The sequence below is a fragment of the Pieris rapae genome, chromosome 22 (genome assembly GCF_905147795.1).
Source record: "Pieris rapae chromosome 22, ilPieRapa1.1, whole genome shotgun sequence".
Lineage (NCBI taxonomy): Eukaryota > Metazoa > Arthropoda > Insecta > Lepidoptera > Pieridae > Pieris > Pieris rapae.
The window spans coordinates 7,311,562-7,325,178 of NC_059530.1; the positions used below are offsets into that span (position 1 = coordinate 7,311,562).

At 34.3% G+C, this 13,617-nt stretch overlaps 2 protein-coding genes across 2 annotated transcripts; one reads left to right on the forward strand and one right to left on the reverse strand.

Moving 5' to 3' along the window:
* Positions 1-3,674: 3,674 nt before the first annotated feature.
* On the reverse strand, positions 3,675-6,141 carry LOC110992866 (NADH dehydrogenase [ubiquinone] 1 alpha subcomplex subunit 9, mitochondrial). The gene is made up of 7 exons (XM_022258843.2): positions 5,962-6,141; positions 5,643-5,836; positions 5,348-5,571; positions 4,779-4,982; positions 4,494-4,655; positions 4,213-4,402; positions 3,675-3,915 (listed from the first exon to the last, which is right to left on the reverse strand). Exons 1-7 carry the CDS (start codon positions 6,005-6,007, stop codon positions 3,736-3,738), a joined length of 1,200 nt encoding a protein of 399 aa, XP_022114535.1. The 5' UTR covers positions 6,008-6,141; the 3' UTR covers positions 3,675-3,735.
* A 1,641-nt stretch (positions 6,142-7,782) lies between these two features.
* LOC110992854 (synembryn-A) lies at positions 7,783-12,150 on the forward strand. Its single transcript, XM_045633098.1, has 9 exons — positions 7,783-7,881; positions 8,015-8,110; positions 8,250-8,389; positions 8,470-8,926; positions 9,019-9,224; positions 9,990-10,128; positions 11,161-11,404; positions 11,611-11,828; positions 11,972-12,150. The coding sequence occupies exons 2-9, from the start codon at positions 8,030-8,032 to the stop codon at positions 12,125-12,127; spliced, it is 1,641 nt and encodes a 546-aa protein (XP_045489054.1). The 5' UTR covers positions 7,783-7,881; positions 8,015-8,029; the 3' UTR covers positions 12,128-12,150.
* Positions 12,151-13,617: the final 1,467 nt, after the last annotated feature.

The following is a 13,617-nucleotide window of genomic DNA, read 5'->3' on the forward strand; positions in this document are numbered from 1 at the left end:
AGAGTTACAAATTTATCCAGAATTCCTAGAATAAGAAAAAATTTAAGGAAAATGTAGGCCTTCTAGTTTTCACATAAAATCTTACTTTTAAAGAATGTTATAGAATACTAGCTGACCTGGCAAACTTTGTTTTGCCATGTATATCATTTATAATAATAAATAGGTGTTGAATGATAGTTGATAAAAAATAAAAAATAAATGTTTTGGGGTAGTCCACTCCTGGAGTTTAATGATGGTGCACTGATTACATTTACTGGAAGCCTATTCCAGTTGGGCAATACCCGGTTCGGGAAAAAGTTCTTTGGGATATTTTGATCTTATTACATTAAGCAAATCTTAGTAAAGTGCTTATTACACTACGCTGTATTCAGACAGATTTAGCTTAATGTAATAAGAGCTAGCATGTTAGCCTGTCCAATTAGACTGACCGAACGGCGGTGCTTACTTGCTTACTTCTAAATTCTTCGCCATCAGCCGCCCTTTTATTATTGCAACAGAATGTTCCTGTATGCAATCGTGAGTTTATATTTAGGCGCATTAGCTGCAATGATATTATAAAAACATTTAAACAGCTAAAAATAAAAAAAACGAAAGATCTTTGGGGTGTATCTGTTTTCATTGTACAATCAGTAATCAATGCTATCAGTTCAGAGTTGGCTATAATATTTAATGAATGTATAGATTGTGGAGTCTTTCCAGACCAGATGAAGTTTAGTAAAATCACACCGTTATTCAAAACGGGCAGCACTTCTGACCCCACAAATTTTAGACCCATATCTGTGCATTCCTCCAGTGTGCTCCTGCATTGAGTGAAATTTTTGAAAAAATTAATCTTGATCAAGTACTGATACATTTTAATAATAATAAACTTATGCATAGCCAGCAGTATGGTTTTACAAGAGGTCGCTCCACAGCCGATGCTGGCATTAAATTAATTTCCGAGATTTTAAATGCTTGGGAAAATTCTCATGATGCCATTGGAGTTCTTTGCGATTTATCAAAAGCTTTTGACTGTGTCCATCACGAAATCCTTATCAAAAAACTTCAACACTATGGCATTGGCGAAAAAGCGCTAAATCTTATGGAATCATACCTGAGCGATATAATTCAGAAGGTAAATGTAAATGGAGCTATATCACAGGGATCGTCTGTTACTATGGGCATACCGCAGGGCTCCATACTTGGTCCCTTATTCCTCGTCTATATAAATGATCTACCATTTCTTGTAAAGGAGCTTCAGGATGATGACACTTCGCTTTTATTTAAAGTGAAACGAGGAAATCCATCACTTGAGGATGTAAACAGTGCCATTTCCAGTGTGGTTCACTGGTTTAGTACAAATAATCTTAAGTTAAACGAGAAGAAGACAAAATGTATTAAATTAGCTTGCGATATTCAGTTCAGTGTAATCGCGAGCTTGGCTAGTTAGATTTTAAGACTGTCTGAATACCGCGTAGTGTAATAAGCGCTTTAATGACAGCAACCACTGCTTGGTTCAATGAAAAATATCACGTAAGCCACCTTGTAATGCTTGATTGCGATTGGCAGAGTGGATTTTCAAAAAAATTAATGTCGTCAGCAAAGATCGAATATGAAGTCTGTAGTGAGTTCTTCAGATTGGCCATGTACAGAAAAAAAGTAAGGGGCCAAGTAAACAACCGCAACTCATCCTTGAGAAACGCCACTTAATACTTGTGGAGTCATCAGGCGACGACAGTATATCTCCAATGCGAACTCTCCGAAACTTTCCGTAATCCAAGCTAACATTTTTCCTCGGATCCCTAAGTGCTGTAATTTGGATAGAAGACGAAGAACTGGGACACGGTCAAAAGCTTTTTCAAAATCTAGGTAGATTTTATCTATAGGATCACCTCTATCGAATCTTCTTACCAATTGAATCAGGCACACGAGTAGGTTAGTTGCGACAGATCATCCTGGCACAAATCCATGCTATTCGCACGGTACGATATTTTCATCGAAAAGGAATTTCCTCAATGATTCAGCTATAATCTTCTCCATACATTTGGATAATATACACGTGAGACGTATAGTTGGAGCCTGATAATTTGTTAGCTTTCTTAAATATTGGCACAACAACAGCAGTTTCCAATCGGACGGTACAAAGCCTGTGTTTAGGACGCATTCCTAATTTTGGCATTTTTTAATAGTATGGATGGACTGCCGTCTGGTCCTGATGTTTTGTTGTCAAATGTAGAGAGAGATTTTAAAACCATTTCACTCGAAATCATCAAAGGAAGCTTCAGTCCTGGATAGTTTGATGTTTGGTATTGGTCCATCAGGTTCTGGGGAGTAATTTGACTCAAAGATATCAGCAAACATATATGCTATCATTGATGGCTCAACAAGTTCATCTACCTCATTTTTAAAAACCGATGGAATTCCTGTTTTAGAGCTGAATTGTTTTCTAATTAATGCATAAAAACATTTTGAGCCGGTATCAATGACATTTGAATCAAATTCGCTTCTTTGATTTCTTTTAAGATTAATTATTAAATTATTTGTATGTCTGTATCTTCTTCCCGGTGTTGTGGAAGACCCTGCTAGATATGGGCACACCAAAACATCTTGTGCACCTTTTAAGACGGCTCTATGAAGAAGGTACAGCTTCAGTTCGCACAGATGATGTTCTATCAGGTGATTTCCATCCCAGTGCCGGAGTACGCCAGGGGTGTATAATATTACCGCTCTTATTCAACGTGTATACAGAGCTAATAATGCGCATCACTTTGGAAGACTGGACAGACGGTGTAACAATTGGATTGGTAACAGGTTTGCGAACTTGCGTTACGCGGATGATACGACTTTGTTTGCATCCAGTTCGCAATACTTGGAAGAGCTTCTGTTAAATATCGAACGAATGAGCTGTGAGTTTGGACTCAGGATAAATCGTAACAAAACCAAGGTGATGATTGTTGACCGTGCCGGAAATAATTCGCCTCAAGTGACTCAAATCGCGAAATGCAACACGGTCCAATCGTATATTTATCTTGAGGCTCAGATTTCGAGCCATGGCGTCTGCATCGACGAGGTCAAACGTTGTATGGGCATTACAAGAAAGGCGATGGACAAGATGCAAAAGATATGGAGAAACAGTAATATAACAAAAGCCACGAAGACCAGGCTCGTGAAGAGACTTATATTCCCCATATTTCTGTACGCAGCCGAAACGTGGACAAACGACTCGATACTTCAAGAACTCGGTATTTAGCAGCTTCTGTTTTCAACAGTACAATCTCGCATCTTTACATTCTTCGGTCACGTATCTCGGCGTGGCGATCAGTCCATAGAACGCCATGTCGTCCAGGGGAAGATGGTGGCACTAGATGGCGCGGCCGCTCTGGCAAGAGCGTACCGAATGAGAAGAATCTTCTGAACATGCTATTAGTCCTGGCTATTCTGTATAAATGCCAGTTCTTTTTTCTTCTTAGGTGTAATATTTAATGATTGGGCCACAGCTTTTATAGGTTTTATTCTTGCTTTTAGTTTTAAAAGGTATGGATTTTTTAATTGCAAGTTGGATTTGATCTTTAAAGCTGATCCACTGTTGCTGAAAGGTTTTAAATAAAATTAAATTTAAACTGGTTAAACTCCAGTAAAGCATAAGAATGTCGCAATATGTATTATTTTAATAAATTAAAAGGATTACACAAAAATTAAAACAGAAATAATTTATTGAAACTCCATCTACATATTTAAATGTTACTACTGCTCAGCTTAAGCTGTGTACACAGGTGGGGGTGGTGGTGTAGGGAACTCCCCAATTTGGTCAATGTAGTACTGGTGGGCCCTGTATGGCTTCAACTCCCACGGTACTTGATCTTCCATGTGCGTAAGAGTAACACCAAGATCTTCTAATGTTGGTAAATTCATGTCCACAACATCTGTAGTGCATTCCTAAAAAAAATTGTTACACTTTGAATGCGTATTTGCTCTTAACCTGGAGAAATTATGTTTTTTTTTTATTTTACCCCTTAGGTGCAAAGTTTGTTCTAATTTAAATATTTCAACCATTAAAATTGAAATCAAACTACTTTATTGGAGCATTGAAAGATTGTTGTCCTTGATGACCATGACTGCTGCAGAAGATTCAAAATAGTGAATTTCTGAGTAGATAGCTACATTTATATTTAATTACAAATCAAAAGATGTGTTCTTCTAATTTTAAAAGTTCAATATTATTTAAAATGTTACCTTTTCAAGACCTTCCCAATGCAGGCCACCATATGGATATGCAGGTGATAACTTATTTGCTACCATTACTTTTAATGGGAATAAGATTGGGTCATATTTCATGTCATAATGCTTGAAACCCCAGCTTTCATCTTTACGCATCAATTGGTAGAACCAGACCACAAGATCTTTCCAAAGATATCTCTTTGGCCTAAAAATAAATGTTTAATTTTTTTGCTATCATAACAATCCAACATCTCACTATAAATTACAGATAAATGTTAATTTCAAAATATACATACCCAACACCTTGGTAGACCTTGCATCTAGTATCAGGATCACGAGCAGCATTGACAATTGCCTGGGCTATATCAGACACAAAAACAGGCTGTTTAACAGTAGCTTCACCATTCTTGTATAGAGGCAATAATTGCGAGTGACGTCTCCAAACAGATGCAATACTCCTGGAATAATAAAAAGCTTAAATACAACCAAAAAAATTCTTACACAATTATTTTAGTTAGTAAACTTTAAATGTCATTGGTTTCATTCCAGATATTATTCAATTTATATGTTACAATACATACTTTAGGAACCTATCCTCTGAGCCATAGATATCAGAAGCACGAATTACAGTGGCAGTTGGAAACTCTTCTTTCACAGCACATTCACCCATAAATTTACTGATCTTGAATAATGAGGGGCTTTTCATAACAAGAGGCTTGGGGTTGCGTTCAGCATTTAGGTATGAAAGGTGAATAAACCTTTCCACACCCATTTCACGGCTAATTCTATAAGAAATTACAATAGCCATTATAAGATTAAGAATCTTGTGTGTTTATTCTGACCTCACAGTTTAAGTTAATTACAAAGTAATAAAAGCAAGTTTGGTTTAACATTTCTAGGTGTGATTAAAGTAATAGTTTGAAATTATATAAGGCTTTCAAGAGCAACTTCCAGGTTATGTAAGCTGGCTATGTTAAAAAATCATCAATATTATTTAAATTACATATAATTATATTTAAAACTTATTGCTTATTTATTTACTTTAAATATGTTTATAGCAAATAGAAATGTATATTTGTAAACTAAGGTAAAGGTCGTAATTAAAAAGATAAATATACAAAAAAACATTCTTAAAAAGTTAATGACAAACCTTGCAATACGCCTGGCACCTTCAACATGCACATCATTGTATTTGAAGTTCTTAGTTTCATAGTCCCTACCAACAAGATTGATAACCACATTGGAATATTGTACAGCTCTAGCAATAGATTCATCATCACGAATATCAAAAGGTGTGAAAAGAACCTGACCAAGATCTCCACATACTTTTAATCTAGCTGCATCATAAAAATCACCCCTGTATGGCAAAATCATCTAAAAAAGAAGAATAAAGGTTTGTATTGGTTCTTATATTATTTATATAGATTTAAACAACTATTCCATACTTGAGTGCCAATCTTGCCTAATTTGTTACACACATAGCGACCCACAAACCCGGTGCAACCAAACACTGTGGCTACAATTCCGTTGAAGCTACTTCGGCCACCAGTACCTCTCTTAATAGCAGCAAGGTTAGTTTTAGCATCAGAACTGTATGATGACGATTTGATGTAAATGATGCTGACTGCTCCATTTTTACCTACAAAAATATATTAAACAATGTTAATAAATTTTATTATAATTGTTATTTACTAAATTGGTCCTTACGTCAAATTATGTAAGATCAAATAGCTCAGATCGGAAACTATTGAGAAAAATACTTACACAGGAGTTTGGATGCCGATGGGCTTTTTAGTGCTAATGAAGCCATTTTAGGCTTAAGTTATGGTATTTCCTTCCAAAATTTTTCGTCGATTAATCAAGAAACATTGGCAATCATCACAAAAATTGAAGAAATAATAACTACTATTGCAGTTATTTTGTCAGTGTCAAATCCAGATGATCAGTATTCAGTTGTCATTTATCAGTACTAACTCAACTCAGATTAGTTAATAGTTACGCGATAGACAATTATGCTTGTCCGTAGCTTATGTATCAATTTTATTTTATTTCGTTAATATTCCAGCGATATTGGAGCTACAAACAGATGGGATGCCTTTTTCCTTTTAGGATGGGACAAGCTTTGGTATGGGATGCTATTTGTATTGACACGTAAGTTTACGGTCTAACCTCCCTCGACCCTCGGACAACGGACGGATTCGACCTCGCAGAGCAGTCGGAAAATAATAAAAGGCTAAATTAAACGAATGTCCAAGTTTGATTTTGTTCCCTCTGTGGCAGGGGCGTTTAAGTGCACAAGGGGATTAGTCAAGATGCCTAAATAGTTGATGTATGTAGAAAGTCAGAAACTGAATTTGTTTATAAATGACAATCGTGTCGTCAAATTTATTGACTAAGTGCGCTAACTAAAAAAAAACTACCTATGGTAGATAAGACAGGGGGCTGTATCCCAACCGAAAAGTTTTCTATGTACAACACCGTAAAAATGGGAAACAGCATTTTTGATAGCAGATAATTCTACACTGTCGAAACATTAGCTGAACATTGAATACTAGAAAGCGTGAGCGTTAATGTGTTTTTTCATAGCACTGGCGTCGCTTATTGTATAATTTGGGCGAAAGCCACCGAAATAGCAATACTGTCGCGAAAGGCGTCTAGACTCAGCACTCCGGTGACCGCAGAACTTTTCTCACTTTATGCCCGGTTTACATTATTCCAGTCCAGTGATCTAGCGAGATTCCAGTCCAGAAAATGTTTTAAACTCAATCACTTTTGCTGCAAGAAGTTATTAATGAGGTCGATAAGAAACTAAAAAAAAGGAACGGATTTGGGTGAGAAATTGAATCAGCGAAAGAGATCAAAAAGGAGAGTCAGTAATGCTTTTGCAACAACTGAAGGTAGAAGATCCCAATTAATATAGAATGGTACTGAGAATGATAGCAGAAAACTTTGAAGAACTGTTCATTAGTTTCGATTCATAAACCCACAAAAATAAAATTAGATCTCTTTCTTTATTAACTACTGGATATAGATACAGAAGCCTCAGTCGTATCATCAATCAGATAACTTCTTTTCTTCGCAAAAAAAGTCCGCAAAAATAACCAAAACGTTTGTACTTTGTCAGCACTGGAATGGCACTGGATTGGCCATCTACATTATTCCAGTTGGACTGAATTCAAAAGTAGACCGCGAATCCAGTTACTGGACTGGAATGCTTACTGGATTAACTTCATTCCGTGTGTAGTGCCGGTTTTCATTTTTCCAGTAAGCAATCCAGTACTGGAATATAATAATGTAAACCGGCCATTAATGAATAAGAATAGCAATACACCGTGGAAATGCTGCCAGCATTAAAGATTATACAATTAAATTGACAAACTATTAAATTTAATTTTCTATTTGTGCCTTTTTAATTATTATTTCCTACATTATGATTTAGATAAAGAATAATGTAAATATTGTAAAGAGTTTGTTATGAAATTTTATTTATATGACATTTTGTAGTTCCTACTATGCCTATATTATATATGTATATAATATATTATATTTTTCCAGTAATGTATTTTAGGACCCTGTGATCCGATCCGATCCGATCACTTGAATAAAGTGTCAAAGGTCGAATTGTCAACATTTTAATTTGTTTACTAAAGGGCGATCTGCGTTTTACGGATATAAAAGCGATTGGTAGTCATTTATACAATATTAAAGAAAAATATATTGATTTTTAAGCGCAGCTTTAATTGCTGTTGATGCTGTTGTCGAAGTAAACTACGAAGAGTTGAGGACTGAGGCATAATTTATTTGTACCTTTTCCCAGTAAATATTTATCGCCATGGATGAAAACGAAATATCGATTATAAGCAGCAAGGACTTCCCAAATGTTTTGAAAATTTTGGAGAAATTTATGAAGCATGTACGTATGAGTTATATTTCATTTAAAGATAGGAATACATCGATATTTTTCAGCAACGGTAAATTATAAACACTCCAATAGATCTTTTAGTAGATCTTTATTAATCTCCCAAATAAACAATGCCATTATTTTATTATAGAATGAAACAAATTTCTCATTCCCTTATCTTTCGGAGAATAACATGAGGGTGTCATTATGGGCAGCACTCTTTGAGCAGCTTCAGGATAAATCAGCTGAATCCATTCATATTTACTGTTTGTCTACTCTAAGAATATTAAGGTAAATTGATAGTTTAGAAACAAAATTGTATCATATTAAAAAAATAAAAAATTTATTGACATGAATGTAATATTTTGTAGTCGTGACAAAAGTGAAGTAGAAAATTTAATTTGTGAAAAATGGATGATAACATTGATAGAGAAAGCTGGTTTATACAATTTTCTTGATGTAACTGATGATGTAAATGAAAATTTGCCTAGTAAAGACGTTGCTGTGGAGGCTTTGAAATGTTTGTGTAACATTACATTTAATAGCGAAGTGGCCAGAGCGTTGTGTGCTCATACAAGTATTGCACAAGGACTTGTGGCAAGACTGAGATCATACAGTGAAATACCTTACAAGGAAGATATAATACTCTTTGATATGAAATTACTATTCATTTTAACTGCATTAAGGCAAAACATACGAGCCAAAATAAAAAATGAGTTGCATGGAATGATATATTTGATAAATTGTCTGAATGACCTTGTATCTGAGGCTACAGAGCATAGAATTGAAGCATCAAATGTTTGTAAACATCAACAAGTTGTACTAAGTGTAAGTTTTGTTATAAAATTTGTCTAAATGTTTATTGATTAAAAATTGTTTTTAATGGTTGTTCTAGAGTTATAACTAAATAATATTTTTAGGACAAGCAAGAATCAATTGTATGTGAAATACTTAAAACTCAGTTTAATATGATGTACCATTCTGGTCCTGATGAGGCACTTAATGCAGAAGAAGAAGCATTAGTCTTAAAACTAATGCCGATTTTAACTGCTCTACTCACGGCCGAAACTAGTAGTTGGGATAAGTTGACAGAGCTACATATTAACATTGCCAATTTACTGACATGGTTTGTATGCGTTATGTTTGAAAATTATCATATAATTATCATGTTCTTGGGGTCTCAAAATTTGATTAAATTACTAAGCATGACTAAATTTGCAGTTTTAAAAGATTTTAAAACTTTCCAATGTCTTTAAACATTTTAAAACTTCCTTTCTTATTAGGTCAAATTGTTTAATTAATTAGTCCTACAATTGTATCAATATTGTACCAAAAAAAATTGTCTTTATTTTGGTTTAAGTTGATTCAATCTTTTAAATATAATATAATAAATTATCATAACATCAGACACATAACTGAAGTATTAACACAAACCCAATCCAATGACCTATGTCATCCACCTGTCCTATTCAGCAGCACCACTCTGTTGGTGGAGGTTGTAAAGAATTTGTTATGATTACCTCTAATCATGGAAAAAACAGCATGTTGCCATGATTAATTATATAAGTATTCTGATTTTTAAGGATTTTTTGTTAATCAATATTCGGCAATATGACAAGTTTATTTGTGTGTTGTGTCACTGCGATTTGCTTACTGCAAAAGTTGCTTCAATGCTAAGATATGTGAAAAATAAAAAATTGGATAATCATACATTTCTCCCCACAACAGAATTCCATGAAAGAATACAGTCAATAAAAGATTCCATCATTAAAGTTGTCAGTATTTATATTTTTATAAATATTCTCACAATAGTATTGTTTTCATATTATATTTTGTAAATTATTAATATAATGCAAAAAGTGTAGACATAAAAATACATTTTTTATTGCAGTGTACCAGCAGAATTTTATCAGTACTTATCTCCTGAATGTAGTGAAGATGAGAGTTTACAGTATGTTTATGATGGAAAGAATATGGAAGCTGTGCATGCTCTATTACAATTGTTACAACACAGATTAACCGTTACAACCGTAAGTTATGCTTAAGTAACATAAAAAACATATACTGCTTTAGATTTAGTTATTTAACCAAATTTATAGCTTCATGTTATACTTTTATTTTATCTTATTTACAAATATGAATATAAGAAAAATGAAAATCCTATATGTGTAAATATTTTGCACAGTATTTAGATTGTATTCAATGCAATAAACTCTCCGCCACTCTTTTTAATTGCCAAGTTTTGTAAGTGTTTGTAAGGAGGTGCAATCATATACACCACCCGACAACTTAAGTTATTAATAGTTAATTATTAATAAAAAAAACAAAAACAAAGATTTGTCCTCTGTCAGTAGTAGGCTTATTCTTGTCGGAACAACACGCAAATATGTAGTCGAAAAACTAACATACAATTAACGCCCAAACCCAATAACATATCTCAATTCATTTTAGAACATCTGAGATAGACATCTTAATCCAAATATTCATATAAGTGCGCCACTAACTAATCGACGGATTGTTATAGCCATCTGTCGATACAAGCTATGCAATGCTATGTAAGCATGGTAGGTCGGATTGGTGAATGAAGATAGACCTTTGTATGAAAATTTTAGTTTAACTGTGCCATTATCCTATCTTAAAATTTTAATTTACACCAGTTTTTAAATAGTTATAAAGGTATTTGATATGTTTTAAACATAGACATATTTTAATATTATTTGTACAGGTTTTTTACTTTATTTGGTTTATATTGATTATCAAATATGAGTGTAGAGAGCGAAGCGATTACATTCTATCCGTCGCTAAAAATGGTTTGTCTTCGTAGGGTTTGGTTATTGGGATGCAAATAGAAGATCGATCGATTGGCACGGTCAAATTTTTAATGATTTTGAATTGATGAGATTGTGGATCAATTATTGGGTTCGGGCGTAAGACGACAACAATATTATTTTCTTGTCAACACGACACATAGCGCTCGGTTATATTTCTGTCACACATGTCAAAAATGTACGTTTGACATACGGAAGTCTTGCGTCGCTGAGCTTGTCTATATTTCATTTTAGGGTTCAGCTAATGAATACGAAAACCTTTCACCGATTCTGACCGTATTGAACAAAAGCGCTCGTAATGTCCGAGCACATCGTAAGTACTTACGGCAAACGGTGCTGCCGCCGCTGAGAGACGTTTCCCTGCCTCCGGAAAAGGGAAACACCCTTCGTAATCAACTCTGCAGACTTTTGACTACACCCGTCACGTCTGTAAGGGATCTCGTTGCAGAATTTCTCTTTATTCTGTGCAAAGAGAAAGGTAAATGAGTTTTCTAATCTGAAAATGTAAATTATTTTCAAAAAGTCTTCATGTCAAATTTAATTTCACCTAGTCTAAACAAGCACAATTACTATAATAAAATATTTTGACGATTTGAGAGCCTCTTTCGATGTTCGTTGATTTGTTAATCTCACACAAGAATTTTCATCAGACATTGCCTGGTATTTTAATATTTTTTTTTTCAGTGGGCCGTATGGTAAAGTATACCGGTTTCGGTAACGCGGCCGGTCACTTGGCGCAAAAAGGTCTCATGTGCGGTGGGCGTGGCCCCATACAGTACTCGTCGAGTAGCGAAGACTCTGACACTGAGGAGTATTTGGAGGCCCAGCCTCATATCGATCCTGTCGTTGGATGTACCAGGCCACCCAGGGTCGATCCGTTTGAGAATATGACTGAGGAACAGGTATGGTTTATAATTATTTAATGAAGTTTTATTAAAACGTGTTATTATATTTTATATATGTATAGAAAACTGTAATTAATAATAAAATAATTAAAAGGAAATCTAATAAGATATTTAGTGTCTAAAAAAAATGTTGTTTACAGAAGGAACACGAGGCTATGAAGTTAGTGAATTTATTTGATAAAATGTTATCTGAGGGCGTGGTCAAACCGGCCACGATCGGCCCGGACGGAAAGCCCAAACCGCTGGAGCACGTCCTGGAGATGAGGGAGAATCCACCGAACAGACCGCAGTCCTAAATATTAAATGAGATGGATTTTTATTTCTTTTATTTTGGTACAAAAGTTAATCGCAATCGCAAAGAATGGGATTCATAGTCGTCCTTCTTCTTTTCTTTACAAATATTAATTTACTTGACATAATGTCTTATAACAAGCAGAGGTCCATGGGGCGTCGGCCATCGCGTTCGGTCTTGAGTCTACAATTTCACCTGGCCCCATGTCTTTTCCGCTCTACTTGCCTTCCTTTCCTTGCGGGTTCCCATTAAACGCCTGCTTGGAGTAATTATTGGATTTCTTTCGAGTGTATGACCCATCCATTTCCACTTGCGTAGCTTGATCTGGTGGCAGCGCTCCCAAAGTTGTTCGTTTGAGATCGGACAGCGGTCGACGAAGACTTGGCGATGTATTTATACATGAAAAATAAGGAAATGTATAGATCAAAAACTCATCGAATAATAGACGCATGCGTCTTGAACCTTGAACCGGATTGACTGGAGTTTAAGGTCATAGTAAAGCAAAGTAAACACTTAAAGTGAAAATGAGGTTTAATACCTTTTTTTAAAATTTATGTATGAATATTGAGTGTGCTCAAGAAAAGAAACCAATTTATGCATTTAAAGTAAGGGCCTATATTATTGTAGATATTTATATTTAATTATATTGAATGTATGCAATTTTATTGAGAAAAACTCCTAACACGATGATTAATTGATGATTTTATATATAGTATACTTTAGCGCACAGCAAACGTTTTTGTAATTTATATAAACTTTTACTCTTACTACGAAAAATATGGAAATTCAAATACATTATTACAAATAATTATGCAGCGATTCGTCTTATAATTGTATTGCAAACTATCAGATTGTGTGAAAAAATGTCGGGTTGAAGCCCGTACTTAAATGTTTTACCAGGCGAAAACAAATTTAAAAATCCTCCATTGTCTACGTCATTGTAATTACGCTCACGGACCATTGTATCAGATATTTTTTGCTGTATGTCCTGTAGTGTCTTCAGCTGTCACCTGAATAATCGTTTTACTAATCGTAGTTTAAGCATAAACCATAATCGTTTAAATCATAGTCATTAATATTACATATAATTTAAACCTTGAATTGATAAAATTATAGTATATGTATTCAATGAGCTGAAAAGTTCGTAGTACATGTAAATGCCGCTACTAAGATTAAGTTAATACGAGTTTTAGTTAGCCCTTACCTTCGAAAGACACGTGTTTAAATTTGACAAGTGTCGTACTAAGTACTATAATATACACAATACAGATGTCACGGTGCAGAAATATTAATTTCTATAAAAAGAACCTACGAAACTTTTCAGTCCACCTGTTAAAGTGTAATGTATTCAGAGATTTGGATGTTTAAAATTAACTACTTCAGTATAGTATTAAGCTAATATTATGTAATCAGTATTTTATCATACATGTATCTAATTCAAACAATTACATTAATGTGTATTAAAATTTAAAAATAAATATAAACCACATTGAC